The 18042-nt window shown below is 43.0% G+C and overlaps 1 protein-coding gene across 6 annotated transcripts in view; it reads left to right on the forward strand.

Moving 5' to 3' along the window:
- Positions 1–1393: 1393 nt before the first annotated feature.
- The window catches only part of ZNF488 (zinc finger protein 488), a 33292-nt gene continuing 16643 nt past the window's right edge, over positions 1394–18042 (forward strand). For 3 of the 6 annotated variants that reach the window (XM_074544923.1, XM_074544925.1, XM_074544924.1), the window contains exons 1-3: positions 1666–1823; positions 12597–12819; positions 16694–16922. In XM_074544923.1, coding sequence (XP_074401024.1) covers positions 12604–12819; positions 16694–16922 — 445 coding nt within the window. In that variant the 5' untranslated portion in view covers positions 1666–1823; positions 12597–12603. Of the gene's footprint in view, positions 1578–1617; positions 1824–1889; positions 2429–12596; positions 12820–16693; positions 16923–18042 lie in introns of those variants that run through there. The other 3 variants (XM_074544927.1, XM_074544926.1, XM_014275638.3) reach the window with 3 other exon arrangements.

An 18042-nucleotide genomic window follows, 5' to 3' on the forward strand; every position in this document is an offset into this window, starting at 1 on the left:
TGCCTCCTCCAAAGGGCCCGGCGAGGGGGCACGCTTAGATGCTAGGTGGGCGTATGCAAAAGCAAGGACATGGCTGAGTTCTGCCTCGGTCGGTGCTGGACAGAAACACCGTGGGGAATGTGGGCCTGCGTCTTTGCCAACGCCCCTTCCGTGCTCCTCCATCCCCTGTGAGGAAGGCCGGGCACGGCGGGAGCTTTCAGGCCGCCTCTGCACAGCCAGAGCCTTCTGTTTCAAACAAAACAGGTTTTCCGATCGGCCTGAGCCCCTCCTGTGGCTGTCACACCCCGGGCAGGCCTGTCCGGCCCCAAGCCCAAGTGAGGTTTGTGTAGGGTCAGGCAGGGCAGGCCGGGCCCGTCACCTGGGCACTCGGAGCCATTTGATCGGGCCTAGCTCGAAGGAAAATCACACCAAGCACCAGGAGAGCTGACCCTTAGGTGACATCTCACCCTCTTTGGGACACAGGTTACCTCAGCACAGCATCTCACAGTGCTTCAAGCTCCGGCAAGGCAGGTGACCACGTCTAATGGTCCCTTCTTACACCTTCTGTCGCTATTTGCGTAAAGGCTGCAAAAATTATAAACTCTTGCGATATGAAGTGCAGTGGGAATTGTCCATCCCAGTTTCCTGACACCTGCGTCCCAAATCAAGTGATGTTTCCCAAGCAGTATTAGGAGATGCCACCAGCACACCGGTTCCTGGGCGGGTGGTAGGATGCAGAGCTTACAGGGCAGCTGGGCAGCTACCAAACCCCCGCTGCCCTCAACAATCCTGTTCCTTCGGCCCGAGCCGAATTTTAAAAGAAAACAGGAACTCTTGAGTTCATCCTCTATAATCCCCGTATCACAAAACACAGCAAGAGTGGCTCGCCCTCATTATTGGTATAAGATTACTCTTCAATTGCAGCGAAAATCCATCCTTTCAAAAGCATTAAAGGGTTGACGTTTCTTTTCCTGATACAAGTCCATATTCAGATTACATGGACACTAATCAAAAAACCCGGGTTATTTCATTTGTCAACATGTTCATAAAAATTTTCTACCAGGCGTTAAAGGCATTTATATGGAACGACATCTTTCAAAAGCAATGTCGCTAGTCCAGATTTAGGGTATATTTGATTATGACAAGACGTTTGATGGTTTTATTTTACATACCAGCTGTGCCACAAATCGTTTCATACCTCAAAGTCCTAATTTTTATCCTGCGAGTATTTTCTACGAAGCAGTTGTTTTCATTTTAAGCGGCTCTTGTCAATACCTGCAGCTCCTAGAAGAGCCTTCTATTCAAAAGCGTTGTCAGATGATCTAAAGGACAAGTGGGAAGGCGGCTTTGGAGATGGTTTTGTTTGGTTTATTTCGGCGTGCGTGTGTATGGTTTTCCCCTCCCCAACTTTAAAAGAAACTCCTCGGTTCATGGTCCCGTTACAAGGGGGAATCCCGTCCACCTCGTGGCTCCCACGCGCTGCTGTCCGCAGGATGCCTTCTGCTCGGCCAGGGCTGCGGGCCCCGCGGGCGGGGTGGCAGCGGCTCCCGGGGGAGGGGGCGCCTGGCTGGCGGCGGGGGTCGGGGGCAGGAGCTGCGGTAGGCGTTTCCCGGGGTCTGCTCTGGGCGGGGAGCCGCGGCGGGAGGAGGGTGCCGGCGTGCTGGGGCGGTGCGGCGGCGGGGGCTGCGGCGCGGCTCTCGGGGGGCCGGGCGGCCCCTGCGGTGGGGTGAGCTGAGGTGAGGGCTCCGCGGGCACTTGGCCGTAGCGGGATCCTGGGAGAGGGACGGGGTGCGGCGGGACCCCCGGCGCCGCAGATCCCCCTTCTCCTGCAGCGGGACCCCCAGGTGAGCGGGGCCGGGGCAGAGGGGCCGGGCGAGGGGCTCGGCGCGGCCGCTGCCCCTGCAGAGCGCGGCGAAGCGGAGCAGCACCGTCCGTCCCGCCCGGCCGGGCTGCGCTCCCGGAGCCGCGGAGCTGCCGGGACCGGGCCGGGGCCACCCCCGCGCTCCCGCACGGCCGGGACCTGTCCGGGGACGGGGAGGGCTGGGCTGCCCCGGGGCCGGGAGCGGCCGGGAAGCAGGTGAGGGCACGGAGGTGGCCTTTGCTGACTGGTGCCCAGCCCTGGCCGTGCTGCCGCCCGCTCCGGTGCGGCTGGAGGGGCCCGGGCAGAGCGGCTGTGCCCACCGGGGCTGCCGGAGCCATGCCCGCCGGGGCCGTGCCCGCCGGGGCTGCCGGGGCCATGCCGACCCAGGGTTACCGGTGCTGCCGGGGCCGTGCCGAGCGGAGGGGGAGGCGGGTCCCCCTCGGCAGCCCCGCCGGCAGTCGCACTTTTCCCCTCCCGGCTCTCTTCTCTCGCCGAGAGCTCTCGAGCATCAGTTGCTCTTTTTATTGGTTACAACGCTCCTCATCCTTCCAACTTCGACAGGTGATCAGAGCGTCGTGGCTGTTCTAGGTACTTACCTAGGGTCTAATTGCTTTTATGAAATTGATGAACTTTGTTTGGAATGGCTCACATTGTTATTCTCTGTTTGTGTGTATTCCTTATATCATGGATATCCATGTAGTAGAAATTTCTTACTTGAGTTAGGAGCTGCTATTGCTGTCACTTTAAAATGTCACATTGATCTTTAAATTTGCAAATCTTTACATTGAAAGGTTTTTGTAGGAATTCAGTCCACTGAAAATGTTTGAAGCATATTAATGACTTTTCTTCTGTGAACAAACAGCTACTAGTTCAAAGAAATGTCAATAGAAATTTGATTGAAGATCAGATTTTTTAATAGTTTTATATTTTTAGTACAGTTGCGCTCAAATAAAAAGCAGTTTTAGTCATGCATGAAATTCAGCATTTAATAATCAATTACGTCTCAGGAGTTTTCCCTTATTTTTGGCTTTTAAAAATGTAGCACTTGACAGCTTTTGTTACCGTGTATTAAGTATAACTGGTACTAGAGAGAGGAATAGAGGAATTTATTTTGGCGGTAGAGTGATTAAATTTATGATTTTTAATGTATAAAACTACATCAAAGCATAAACTGTTATTTGAAAATGCCATTATTTTTTGTATTTAATATTTTTCTAGTATTTCAAAGCAAAATAAAGCTGCCTTATGGAACTCTACAGAGATCTAATTTTCTAGAGAAAATAGTTTTGTAGCCATAGAAATACTAATGTAAAGTCAAAATATTTAGATCCCGTTAGCTGAATGTAATATGACCAGATGAGAAAGTACAAAAATAAATTATGGGTAAGAATTAGAGAGTGTACCAAAGATTTTGCAAAAGAAATTAGTTGGCTAAATCCTAGTATTTACAGATGGATATTTCCATGTCTGTAATGCTGTGATTCTGTTAATATAATTTTCCTGCAGCAGTCTTACGTTACCGGTAATTGCTATTGATAAACATCAGGTCAAAGAGCAAAATATTTTGTTGAAAAACAAACTGTTTTAGGTAAGACTTTAATTTGCAAAATGACTTTCAATTAAAAGGTTTCATTGTAGCAAAAACTAACTTATTTATGTTGCCTCCCACAATTTCACCTTGCATAGTGTCCTTCAGCTCTGTCACTTGCTCTTATTGGACTTGACATCATGTGTAGTAGTAAGTTTGGCACAAATGTAAGTAAGATTAATGTAAGTTAATGCCACTTAGTACTGTTGAAGAAATCTTCAGCACCAGCCATGTGGAAGTAACTGATCTTTGTTTAAAAAGATTTCTTCTAAAATACAAATATGAACATGAAAAATCACAAAAAATAATGAGGTGTATGTATGGCTTAAATAGGTGTATGTATGGCTCTATGTTCAGCTGTGAAGACGTGTGTATATATGTTTCCATCTTTATGTATGTGCTTACATACCACATGTATATGCTTTTCTGTCAGAAAGAAACATTTGAACAGATATTACATTTTTTTAAAGCTGCCAAAATCAATAGTAGGACTCTTAAATAGGAGCATATCTTAATATATCTTTAAATTGAACCAGATAATGTAACTTTAAAGAATTTCTGAAAAAGAGACATCAATGTGAATTCTATGAAGATGGAAGACAAATATTTATTACTGTTTTCACAAGTTACACATTTTGGTTCAGTGTGTTTGTGTTTGGTTCAGCCTGTTTGTGTTTCATTCATGCTGTTTGTGTTTGGATCATGTTGTTTGGTTGGCTGTTGTTTCTCCATTTTCTGTGGCTGCATACAGGGAATGGTGGTTTTGTCTGCATGGATGCCTGGGTGAAGGAGCCAATGCACAGATCTATGTCAGAACAAATGTGTAAGCACAGATTACTGTGGTCAGGGCTGCTGTTTATGTGAATCAAGGATTTTGCTCAAAGCAGGCACACACATCTGTGTGACAAGTAACTTTCCTAGACTGTGTGACAGATGAATGGTTGCCTTCTTTGTTCCCCCTCTCATGGAATAACATTTGCTTTCTGTTCTTTTTGGATGTCCCTGTAAAATTCAAACTTCTTGTGATGTTTCAGAGCATTATGTCAATTGCTGGACAGTGAACAGTGCTAGAGCAGCCGGTGCAAAACCAAACCAAGTCCTGAGGTGACCACCAGCACAATTCAGGCCTGGATATGAGATACTGTGAGCTCTGAACTGAAATGTATCCATACAGTGTATGGCACGTGCAGCTGTATAAGCAGTTGAAATTATGTATTCATAACATTCACAGTTTGATATTCCTCAGTCCTGGATGAAAAATTAAAATAAGCTCCCTTTTTTTCTATAGAAACCCAGTTTTTTCCTTTATCCTACAGAAACCCTGTTTTTTAGGTCTTAGGCCTTGAAAGACTGAAGTGGTGGATAAATGCACTGCTTCAGTAAATAGAACAGCTGTAAGCCAGTGAAGAGTCAGCCCTTCACACAAAAATAAAGTCTTTGAAAGCCAGTAGACTGTGGAGCTGTAGTCATCTCCTCTTTATGCACAGGTGGATTGTCTGATTTATGAGTGACTTGTACAGCCCAGTACCATCCAACAGGATTCATTAGATCAGACACAGTGCCAGACAGAGGCATTCATTCTGTCTTTGGGACCAACCCAACTGGAAAGGAATATTGACATTTTATGCATCATGAGGCCAAATTCCTAGACCCAGTCTGTTTGAACCACCAGGATTGTAGAAAATAAATGTAGTTCATCCTTTCCAATGGATGCAGCACGTTATTACTGTTGCTCATTGTTCAGTTTGAAGTATGAAGAGTTCTCCCAGTGCCTGCACTGCATTTCTTGTGGTTGAGCGCTGGAAGAGATGGAACAGAGACCTCAGTAGCCCTGTTGTTCATGTTCTGTCAGATTCAAAACCTCCAGCTGAATCCAAGGAGGCTTCATGTGGAACTGTGCAGAGACTGTTGCATCACACATCCCAACAAGGGAGTATTAACCAGGCTTTCCAGCTGTGTGGGATAGCCCATTCCTTTCCTACCTACCACATTTCTGGCCATGGAAGAGAGTGGAAGTAGAATTAGGGGTTCAGTGTGGAAATCCCAAAAACCATAGGGAATTTTGGTGCTGGGCTGCCATTTGAGAGCCAGTGGGGTGAGAGTATGTGCATCTGCTGGGACTTGTTCAAATCTCAGTTATTTTCTCATCAAACCAAATATGATGCTCAATCCCAGGCATTTTGTACCTGACATCAGGTAAAGACTGGAAATTGTATCCTTGTGGTGGTCTTAGAGACATGATGTAATGTTCATCTGCTTTGGAGAGGGAGGTCTGCATGTCTGTGTGGCAGCTACCATGCATCAGGGGAGAGGCCACTTCAACTTCCCTATTCTCAGAGAAAATAAGAACAAACTTGAAAGCTTTTCTTTTAGGTTCCACTTCCCAATGGTTCCTGTATGTCACAAGACTTGTTGAAAGCAAATGTGGAGCTTGAGGTATTTGTTAATTTCCAGTCAGGGATTTTAGCTCTGTCTTCTTCATTATTCCCACAGAAGTTTGAGAGATTGTTCATAATAAAAAGATTTGGCAGTTTCATGATTCACTAGGCTGGGTATCCAGCCAAGATATAATGATGGTTCATCAAAAGCTGTCAGCTTACATTGCATGTACTGGGGATTTCTGATGATGGAAGAAAGTTTGAAGACCACACAGCCTTAAAATAGTAAGAACCGGAGAGCTGCTCCCTGAAGGTATCAGGATGGTACAATAACAAAGTCATGAGCACCCCATAAACTTGAAGGTGTCTAATTCACAATGAAATTCACTCCATAAGGGCCCAGTTTCTAAAAGCTCAAACTAGACACCAAACTCTACACCCCGAGCTGCCTTCTCATCATTCCAGAACAATCTAGGCAGTGAGCTTCCCTATTTCTGCTCATTTTTAGGTATTTGTCACATTAGAGTTTTGCAGCTACTATACAGAGAAGTGTGAAGAAAGAAAGCTGGGGTGGCCTGGAATGCCAAGGGAAGACCATTTCCATGCATCAGGCTAGTTCAGTCCCGATTGTATTCCATTCTTCCAGATTCTGTTCATCTCTGCAGTCAGCAAATTCCTCCTTGATGCATAGTTGTATTTCCTTGTACTTCTTGCTAGATGCCTAGCTCAGGTAAGCACATCAGGCAAGTGTGACTGAATCATGCCAGGAGAACAGGGGATTTGTTAGATGAGCAGTACGTCAAGAGCTGTGAGGAACTGAGAGGAGAGGTACTCAAAATATGCCCTAACTTTAGCCCTGGACTGCAAAAAAAAAAAAGTTAAAATTCCAGTCTCCACAGGTTTAATTATTGTTCTCTTATTTACCTCATCAGTGCTAATTGGGCTGTTCTTAAGGCATGGATGTGACATGGCTCACTGGCAGGAAAGGGACCTCTGGATCTGTCACCTTCTTGCTTCTCTGCAGGATCACTGCTGGGATCCAGATTTGTGACCAGTAACAATAGGAAGAGGAAAGAGCATAATCAAAGCTCAGAAATTCGGGGTGTATTGTCTTATGTCCATCTCAAAGATGGACAGGTTGCTAAACCTGAGACTCAGAAATGAGTGTCATATGAGTAGGTTTTTTTTAAATCCAGAGAAATTCTTTCCAAGATAATCCAAGATCTTTGCATACTCTTCTAGGGGTATAATATCTGTTTGAGGGGTAACAAACCAAATCTCCAGATGGCTTTGTTCATCCCAGAAAGGCAGGGAATGGCAACACATAGCTGTATCTCCCAAGTGTTTTTGTACAATTTTCCTCATGTGTGTGGGATTTTCAGCAGTGAAGGTGCAAAGAAATCATTTTGTTCTCAGAAAGACCTGACTTGCAGCCATGCTGAAGCACATAAACTGTCTTGCAGTAGCAGTGAGCTAAAAGAAATTACTTGTTTAGACTTTTCATGCTTTTAAAGGACTTCTCAGCTTGTGACTGAATTTAGGAAACAGGGTTTAATTTCAGGATTTATTTCATGGGTTCTGGGATTATCTTTTAAAGCAAGAATTCTCCATTCTTTTATTTGATTCCCTGCCAGTTTCCTTCAGTTTTAGTTTTTATTTTTCTGCTTTGCAGTTCACAGCTTAAATAAATGGAGAAGAAAACCTGGTATAGAAGAAAAGCAATTGTATAAAACCCAAGAATAGATTTTCTCACTTTTCTATTTTGTATTCCCTTGAAATTTCCTTCATGTGTAAAGAATCCTCAGTTCCTTATAACAACAGAAAATAATAAATGCTGCAGACAGAACCACTCTGTCTGCATCAGCTCAATTCCTTTATTATGTTTAGTTTATTGTGCATGACACTGCACGTCTGATCATGGATTCCTCAGGCTGACAGACCTCCTATTGAAATCAAAGGCAGTTTTGGCAGTGGCACAGTCACAGGTTATGTGCTTCAGGGAAAATGCCATCACACTTTGGAGCAGAAAGGAGTAAGTTAAAAGGTGAAGGAAATGATGGCCCCAGTATTTAATATTTCTGTTTCTTTTTTGCTTTCTGTTTTGTTGACATGGGAAATGCAGAACTGTAGTGTTTACATTAACCCCTGCTCTGGAGAAAGTCCGGAGTAGATACAGAAATGGTTGGGAAGACAGTGGGGTGATGGTGTCCAGGATGAAATACTTTCAATTATTTTTTAAGAGTATCTTCTGTGCCATTTTTTTCCCAGCTAGGATAATTGCTCTGAAAGTGATATAAATATATGCAAATTAATCTACAGTTAAAATGGAAGTAAAGGTGAAAGTGAAGTAGTTATTGACAATTTTGAAAATCAAATTAATTTTGAAGAAATGCTTTTTATTGCCTGCTTGTGGTTTTGATTGTGAAGAGCAGAACTAGCTAAATAATTTCTGGATGAAACCGTTCCCCTCTTGCAAATGTGATTAATTTGTTTCCTTCCCACTTGCATAGTTGATCATAATACTGAGCAGGGCTACCAGTGCCTTTAGGGCCACTAAGAAGCTCCAAATGATGCCACAGTTCAGTGTGGTCATTGTGGCAAGGAGAATCGGGTCAAATCCTCTGAAAATAGAATTCAAGGGAGTCCTTGCTCAACTCAGTGCTTCTACATTTGGGAATTTCCAGACATTTCTTAGGAGAGCTTGCAGTGACATCTGAAGGCCATGCAGTAGAAAACCAGGGATCTGAAAATTCCTTTATTTTCCTCTCTGGTAACATGTTTTTCTTATGAAGTACAGGAGCTATGTAAACACATTTCAGGAAGGTAGAAGTTGTAGCCCTAATTAGTTAATGGGATGCTATACAAATGCTAGGAAAGGGGGAGAGACTAGGAGAAGGCTATCTTAGGAGTTCCAGCTTGGAAGAACACTCAGGAAACCAAAAGTTAAGTAGCAATTTGTGTGCTGCTTTGGAGGCAAGCAGGCTGGGAGCATTTGCTGTGAGCATCATCTATTTAATGTGCTTTTTGATGGAACATTCAGAATTGCATAATCCATAGGGAGTTGCCTGCCCATGGGTCCTTGTTCTTTGACAGATCTGTCACACTTCTCAGAAATCAAGATGCAAAATCCATCACTCAGGGACATGGTATATGTGTATCAGATACTGTCTGGGGGATGAAGAGTCCATTAAACAGCAAGTCCCTAAACTCATCCATATGAAGAATTCCCATCTGTGACAGATAGAATATGGAGAGTACCCATAACAGATGATCTGAGTCTAATGTGCTACTAAAGCACTATAAATATTCATTTTATTTCAGCCTCTCAGAGATGTCTGTGGGTAATTCCAGAGGGATAGGAACTGCTCATGCAGAACCTGAGTGGGAACAGCAAGATCATGTAGTATGGGGGGATCCTGGGAAGCAATGGCCCTCCCAGCTCTGGCAGTTTGGGGCAAGCATATCATTGCCTACAGGATGTAGAGCTGAAGATCTGACCTTCACAATGAAGCCTGTGGTAGAGTTCTGTAAACTGCTATGTAGTAGGAGAAGAGTGAATGAAGTCGTATGTACAACAGCTAGTGAATCTATAAGAAATGGAGGCATAGCAGATTTATTGCTCATTAAAGAAGGCAGTCAAAATGTGGAGATCAATGGCATTAAGGCAAGAGTAATCAGTTGGGTGAAGTCATGGGGAACAGTCATTCTCTGTTATGGGAATTTTCTCTCTTCTTCACTCACTGGGAAGAATGTGAGTGATTCACATACTTCAGCCTGTCAAATTAAAATGGCAGGCATTCTAGCATACCTTCTCCATTTCTCATTATGAGTCCATTTCCAAGTTATTAATTAATTTTCTTTGACTATGAAGACTGGTGGCAAAAGTGAGATTTGCATTGAAACCAAATTTTATAATTAAACAAGAGCTCAAGTACTGGGTTTGTGGTTAGGTGTAGAATTCTCATTCAGGCTCAAGTCTGAAGTTCCTGAAAACTTAAGGGAGGTTTTATTAAAAAAAAACTCTAAACATCGTGACTGTGGCTGAAATTTTGGCTTTAGATTATAACCTGATAAAAAACATGTAGAGGTTCAAACTTACATACAAATTGAAGGGTATTTCAGATTTTTCAGATTTGTATTCTGGCCTATTTACACTTTTTTTTTCCTAGCTAATTTCTGCTGTCTGCTATGAGTGTTGGGGGTGCTGCTGCTGTATTTCAGCAGCTCTGAGATCTCTGATGGTGGTTTCAAGATATGAGGTATGCATTGACTATTACACAGCCACCTTCTGCACTGCCAGGTGCCACAGTGCAGTCACACTCCTGCTGACCCTCTCTGACAATCCAGTAGGTGCCCTCTGGCAGTATTTCAGTTCTCTGTGGTAAGGGCAGCAGCTACCAGAGAACTCCCTACCACCCCTCACATGTGCAGGAGACAGGACTTGTTCCAGTACTGCCCTGGATGAATCTGCACTTTGGAATGGAGACCCCTGAACGAGGGCAGGTCGGAAAACCCACGGGATGCAGCACGTCCCTTTGCAGAGGTAGCAGCACAGTTTGAAAGCAGTACAGTCATGTTTGCTCACTGTTATCCCTCTGCTGATGAGCTTGGCTTAGTGACAGAAGCTGAAATCTTGTGGATGCAGATGGAAGAGCTTTCTCATGCTATTTGAAGACTGCAGAAAAAGATTCACCCTTTTTCTTCTAATGATGTTGCAGAGAATCCCCACTCTCCACTCTGAGTACCAGCAGCACATCTTCAGCCAACACTGCAAAATGCCAGCACTGTAGATTTAAATGACTCCTACCTGACATAACTCTGACCAGACCCTATCAAACCCAGTAGCTGAGGAGGCACCCAAGCTGCTGTTTGAGCAGAGACTGGCAGAGAGAATGAGCCACTCTGGAGAGAAACGATTCCTGCCTGACAGGATGCTCAGAGCCTGAGACCGTGCAATGAACGGACAGCAGCAGAGATGGGGATGTCCAGCTTCGCTTGCTCACGGGGCAGAGATGGGGATGTCCTGCTTCGCTTGCTTACGGGGCAGAGATGGGGATGCCCTGCTTCGCTTGCTCACGGGGCAGAGGTGGGGATGTCCTGCTTCGCTTGCTCACGGGGCAGAGGTGGGGATGTCCTGCTTCGCTTGCTCACGGGACACTGTGTGATGCTGAGATGTGACACTAGATGGTGCATTCGCCACGTGATTGGAAAACAGGGATTTTCCCAGCACGTTTAGAGCAAGGCTGACGGTCACTGTCCCGTCTGCTGTGTAATCACAGTACATCCTTCTCACAGCTTTTCACAAAAGTGACCCTTCCATGCAAGAGTCAAATTCTGTGCTCCCACAGCTGCCAGGGTGGCTCTTTGAGACTTTGGCACTTGCACATGTAGGTTTGGGGGATTTTTTTGTCTGATCACGTATTAAGTTAACAAGTAATTTAGAAACAAACAAACTTTATTGTCATATTGAGTTTAAGGGATGCTTGAGGGCATGTGTTATCCCACTCTTTGCCTTGGTTGTCTGGTTTAGGCCTTCCTCCTTCTGATGTTTATACATACTGAATGTCTGACCATGTATTTTAATATTTTTAGGGTAGTGTCTTAGACCTTGCCCACAAGGAATAAATTATACTGAATTAACTACACTGATTTAGAAACTGATTTAGTTAAATCAGTGCAACTCTCCTGAGCACTTTATACCACTTCAATTTAAGTCATGAGTCAGTGAGTAACAAATCAATTCTGCTGTCAGAGAGTGAGAAAGATTAGACTAGATCTTCAGCCCTTCTATCTCAGTATTTATTAGGCTAAGGCCTCTTCAGGGCTTGTTGCTGTTCTCTTTAATTTTCTCTGCCTAATGGACCTGATCCAGCTCTTGATGGTGTAAATGAGGGGTTTTCCATGACCTCCAGCTGGGAGCTGGAGATGGCAATATCTTTATTAGAAACCCAGAGAGGCTTAGAATGACAAATAACTCAAGCCTGTCTTCTCCTTGCTGCATACTGAGTTCTCACATTGTGGCTCATGTTGCAGAAGTTGCATCTACAATGACAAATATATTATTCTACATTCAGGCTGGAAAAATTTATCCTCTAAAGACAGAAATCTCTACTAACATTGTGCTAGGAGTATCACTATGCAAAAAGTCATAATCTGATTTGATTTTCTCAACAATAGCTGACAACATATACTTTGAGGCAGGATGAAAATAATTCTTTTCAGGAATTTCCACAAATTCTGTGCATTCTGGTTGGATAGACTCAGGACTCAGGTTATTCCTGGTTTTGTAACAGCTTAATCAGAAACTAGACTGATGTTGTACTCAAGCAATAAAAGCACAGCTTTTTCAAAATGTATTTCAAAAAGTCTTGCTTTATTTTGTTCCTGTTCTCTTTCTCTACCTTTCTTCACACTTCTACAAACTATTAATAATAAGAAGGATATCTGAGAATATGCTTAAGAATATGCTGAGTTCTACTCACTGAAAATTTTGCTTATTTTTCCCAAATCTTACTCCTGTCTGTAGAGAGCAGTGGTTGAACACTTGGACTGTCTGCCTATTGCAGGAAGAGTAATTCACTTGTTTACGAATATAAGACTTGGGTTTAGTGCAAAGTAATCTTTCTCATTCTGAACTCGATGTTAATAAAACTGTAAACTCTGTAACCAACAATGTCCTGGCATACTCTTACAATTCACCTACAGATCCTGGAAATCTTTGTATTTGAAGTAGTGATGCCACCTTCTACTTCATCTCTGTGCCAAATGTGATTTCTTGTGTTTTTTACAGGTTTATAATGGAACTTACCTCTTTGCCTAAATTCCTTTGGACAAGTGACAACAAGCTTCTGCATCACCATTTTCCAGACATACTGGCTACTGTTCATACCACACAAGACATCCCTGAAGAAGTTGTTTTTGGACCATGCATGCTCCAGAACACCCTGCTGGACACTGTAGCTTTCATTGCTCTCAAGTGTTCTGACAGACGGAACATACACTATGTATTTAAGGTATGAGAAAAATAGGAGTGGGTAATGTTAGACCTATCAAAAGGAGGTACACCATCCCTGAGAAGGTAACTTTGCAAGGGGTAGGTTTTTGTTTTTTTCAGAACAAGTAACAGCTCCCTCAAAGAAAGGACCAGTGCATTTCTGATTTATGAGCTGTAGACTGGAAGGACCTAAGGAAAACTCTGTCCTTTGCAAGAAGAATACAAAGTCTCACTTCTATGCTGATGATTGATGGCCTGCTTCAGGTCTGACTTGGAATAGGAGGGAAGGGGGACAAATAGTTTAGAAACCTCTAGTTCAGCTTTTGTCAGGACAAAGGAGGTTTATCAGGAGGTATGACAGCCTTGTGAGAACAGAGGAGGAAGACTGTGGCACTGATTCATGCAGGTGGTACATTCACAGCATTTATTTACTGATCTAGGCAACTGCTACCCCAGTGTGTTCAGTTATCCTTGAAAGTGAAACCACAATGGCAGTCAGACAACTAGCCCACACACACTTTGGGCAGCCACAACTTTATGCTGCTAGTACATGGACTTCCTAAAGTCACCTTAGATCTGTATGTCTGTGTTACAGCTACACTTTTCAATCCCTGTAGGGAAGGCAGAAACCCCAGGATTGTAATGGATTGTTAACTCTCAAGCACTGGTTCCTCACTTTTGTTTTTTGTTTCATAGCCACTGTTTTTCATGATGACCACTCACCCTGGCTTTCTGGGTCTTGGAGTGCCTTTCAGTCACTGTTGGTCTAGATGAAGACAGGGAGGTGCTTTACGGTGTGAGGAAAGCCAATTTCCCATATTTTATGGCATGGATGGGTCTGGGAGAGATCCAGGTTTGCCTAAGATTCCTGTACTCTGGAGGAGAGAAATCCCAAGGCATATGTGTAATATGGAAGATACAGTTGTTGGCAGATAACCTGTTCTACACTTCTGCTTTAAGCAAATTAAGAGGGAGAAGTCAGGGTTTATCTGACTGTTTTGAGTCTCTGGCACAAGTTTGCTTTCTTGGACAGTGTTATTAGTACTCCAGGAGACCAACAAACTCTTTGGAGAGAGACCTGCCCTGAAAAAAGGCTTTATTTTTGGAATATTTCTGTATTTCTCCTGGGAGTTTTGAATTACTGTAGAGAGAGCCTCAAAGGTTTTCTACATTGGAAGAGCCCTCTAGAGGGATGGATTTAGTGTTTTTCTACACTTGAGCTAAGTAATTGCTATGCAGCAATGAAATTGGATGCCTGAGTTGGCTCAGATCTCTGTCTTTTGGCAGTAAATTCATGAAATTCTGTGCAAGTAGCTGTTTCAGATGCAATTGGTAGTGCCATATCCTGTTAACTACTCATAATTAAAAGTAAACCTCCCAGAAATCAGGAACTACCATTAGGCTCCTAACTGTTTGAAGTAATTAATTAAAAATTCAATAATGATGCTATGTTGTCATCATGGCACTGAAGTGCAAAACAAAAAATGAGTTTTGCTCTGCTGGGTGTAGTACAAACAGAACACACATGAAAATGAATTGGCAAGGTGGGTTCATTGCAACTGAGGTTTCTGTTCATTATTGTTCATTAGCACTCCAGCAAGACTTTGGGGAATGTTATTTCTAACAAGGGTTTAATCATGTTGGGCTTTTTTGTTTCGACCAAAGGAGAACTTCATAATCTTTTTTCCCTCATTTTCTTCGAGACCTTAATTTGATCTCCTTGGCCCAGTTTGTACTCTTGGGCAAAGAGGATGCCTTGGCAGCCATTGGCACAGGTGGCTCTTTTCACTGATTCCTCTGCCCCTTACAGCTTCTTGGGGGTTTCAAGGAAGAGATTTACTGCCTCTCTTCTCTTCCAGCGTCTCCCAAGGGAGCCACATTCCTCCACAGCCCAGCTCTGACTGAGGTGCTGGACTGTGAAGGCCTTCCCTCATATCTGTGTACAAAGGGTCCCTCTGGGTGATTGACACCTCCAGGAGAGGGTGGATTTGCCGGGTTTATAGTGTCTCTAGACACATGGAAAAATTAAAGCTAGTTCATTATTCTAGTTGGCAGAACCCAGATGTTATCGTACATCTGGTACTCCTCCTCACCTGCTTGAACCTGACTGAGCTCTTTCCCTGGAGTTCTGGAGGAGCTGTGCTCCCTTTGACTTTGCTAAGAGCACCGGGTGGCTGCTTGGAATTTCTGAAACACAGCAACTAAAATATGACAGCCTCTGTCATAGCTGTTAGTTACAGCCTCTGTGTGTGGGTGGGTGTTCCTGGGTTGCTGTCAGGCACTTGTATTTCTCAATCATTGTTAATTGCCATGGCATTTAGAGAGAACCAGTTTCAGGGCATGCTAATTTATTTTCTCTCTTACGCTAAGTAACTCTCATCCTAATGGTTTTTTAATGTTTCATTCTTGTATCCAAGCTACTAATGTGATCAAACTTTTCACTGTAGGTAATAGTCAGTTAAAACCAGAGAAATAGTTAGCCAAAATATTGTTTCTGGTACCAAACACCAAAGAATGGCTGCCCTGCAATTAGTGGAAAACAAAGAGCTATACATTGCTTGGGGTGAAATCTAGATCATGCTTGTCATTAGACATTTTTCATTTGCAGACTTCTTCCTTTCTGAACAATGACTTAGTGCGTCAAAAATTAGTTCTTATGCATATAAATGTTGCCTTTGATCACCCTGTGTTTTAACCTTCAAGCTATGAAAATATTCCCTTTCAAATGTTGCAGAGGGCACAGACCTGCTGTGGTAAACACCAAGGAAAAACCTATAAAGAAATAAATGATTCCTTATTTAGTGTACTAAAGTAAGTAAGACTGGAGTCACACACTGCGTGAGGAAGACAATACCAAATGTTTTGTACTTGCATTATTTACTTGTCAACCTGTGACTAAATGACTCAGGATTCCTGTGGAGTAACAATTATATGTGATTTAGGACTATGCTGTAATATACACACAGAACAGAAATTTAATTTGGGCAATAGACTTAATATTATTTTTTAAACTTTTTAGTGCCTGACCTGAGAAATGTTTTTAAACTTAATTTGTTTGGTATATCTGCATGCCCACAAATTGAAAGCAGATCAACCCCTTGCAGCTCTCAGAAATTATTTAACAAAAATATTGATGTGATGAGGTTTATCTGTTTAGATACCTTGAAATTAATTTAATTAATCTAGCAAAGGTAAAATATAATTTTATTTCTGAAAAAAAGGAAAGAGATCATATAAGTGCTTCTTAGTTGCATATATTAAAATCTGTATTTTATGTAATCTAGCCAAACATATATGCAGATGTTTACTTGGGGTATTGAATCAAATAACAATTACTTTTCTTGCACCCTCTGATCCATATCCTCTTATGTCACTGAAAAACTCCACATGCAACTGTCCTGAGTGTATGTTCATTCTCAGTTTCACATTGCATTGATCCAGGGGTCTGCACACTCTCAGTCCCCAAGTCACAGCACTGGCACATCTCCTGACTCATATCCCATTTTCATATCCCAAGTATTGAGACCCCTTCTTAGAGAAGATCCCACCTCCTGTACCTCTGTGATCCACGCCTGGCACAGTCCCATGGGATGGTGTGCCCAGGACAGGGACTGACAAACCAAGGCTTTGCCATGGGGGGTTACGCATGGACATTGGTGTCTCCTCCTCCTTCCCACACAGCTGCATTCCCAGAGCTCTCAGCCCCCACACTGGGGAAGCCTTCTCCCTGGGATGCCTTTGATAATTTGGTGACACTGGCAGGTGTGTTGGGCTCACAGCTTTGTCATATGTGCTCAGTGCAAGGCAGAGACCAGCTTTGTTCTTGGATTGGATGAACTCTTGCTTTGGGCCTTGAGACCTGTGACTTCCCTTCTTTGTGTCCTGTCTCACAGGTGGATGTCACATCTGTGCACAGTCCCACAGGCCTGCCCTGGATGAGACTCGTACAAGCAGCTGCCCATAGCAAGGAGCAGAACTTGGAAGCTTACTTGGAAAACAGTCAGTTATACTATCGCTCCACAAGGAAAATCAGCAAAAATGAGGAGCTGCTTGTCTGGTATGATGAGGAGCTTTCCAGCCTCTTGGGTTTCAATGAGATAAAAGCTCAGAGGCCCCAGAATGGTAAGTACTGAATTGCTGATTGCAGGGGTCACTGAGGACAGAAGGGAGTCTGCATCTTCTTTAGTATGTGGTTGTCTTGTAATAACACAAAACATGTGCAAATTCTTAGCTGGTCTGCTAAGAGAAAAGACCTTCTGCTTTGAGGTTTGAGCTGGAGGCACAGAGCAAGAAACAATTTGCAGTTCTTAATGCCATTCTCATTGGTACTTTCTAGCAGAGGATGGTGCACTAGGGATTCATGCTGAAATTCTTGAGCTATGCAATGGAAATCTATGCACTTCAAAAACTTAGAATCCTAAAAAGTCTAAAGTATCAGTTGGAAATAGGCCTTTTTTAGCTCACTGACAAATCAGGTGTAGACTAGTGTACAGCTTTAATCTTGCAAATGAGCAGATCTTTAAAAATACATAACAAACCTAACAGTATTGCATGCAGCACAGTCTGCCTATTTAATGTTGGACACAGTGGAAATGAGGAAAAGAGCAAGCTTCAATTTCTGAGATGTTGCTGAAAATTCATTGCTCCATAAGAAGTTGACCTAGAATTTGTTACAAAACTAAAAACCCAGATTACAGAGACACCAAGCAAGTTAATCAGGTCCATACCAAGTCTGATTCCAGCTGTCATTTTTTCCAAATTTTACCTAGTTAGACTGGAACAAAACCCTTTCTACATTCCCTTTAGTTGATTTAAACAAAGTTTATATAGATTGGTTAGTAAAGGTATAGGTTGATAAAGATATGTGTTAGCAAATTCATATGGTAATGTGCTTGTCTGTAAATTAGTTTTGAATTAATTCAGACACATTCATAGCAGGAACTGACTAAATCCTTCCAGCTGGTTTCAGTGTATTCTGTTAGTTTCTGTGTGGACACACGCTGCCAGCCCTTTGGATTTACCAGGGAAGAGTGTGTTACTTGTACAAGACTATATCTAGACTCAAGACTTAAACTCATAGGTTTAATGTTCCACCCATTTCAGCAGCTTTATTTTCTTATGAAAAGTTCAGCTTCTGTAGTTTGTGAAGTGATGTAAGCTGTGCTGAGTCCCAAATTAGGAATTTTTAATTCTACCCAACCAATTTATGAAGTTTCCTATGTATCCCAGGACTCAGGTGCTG

Source organism: Zonotrichia albicollis, chromosome 7 (assembly GCF_047830755.1).
Source record: "Zonotrichia albicollis isolate bZonAlb1 chromosome 7, bZonAlb1.hap1, whole genome shotgun sequence".
NCBI classification, from domain to species: Eukaryota; Metazoa; Chordata; class Aves; order Passeriformes; family Passerellidae; genus Zonotrichia; species Zonotrichia albicollis.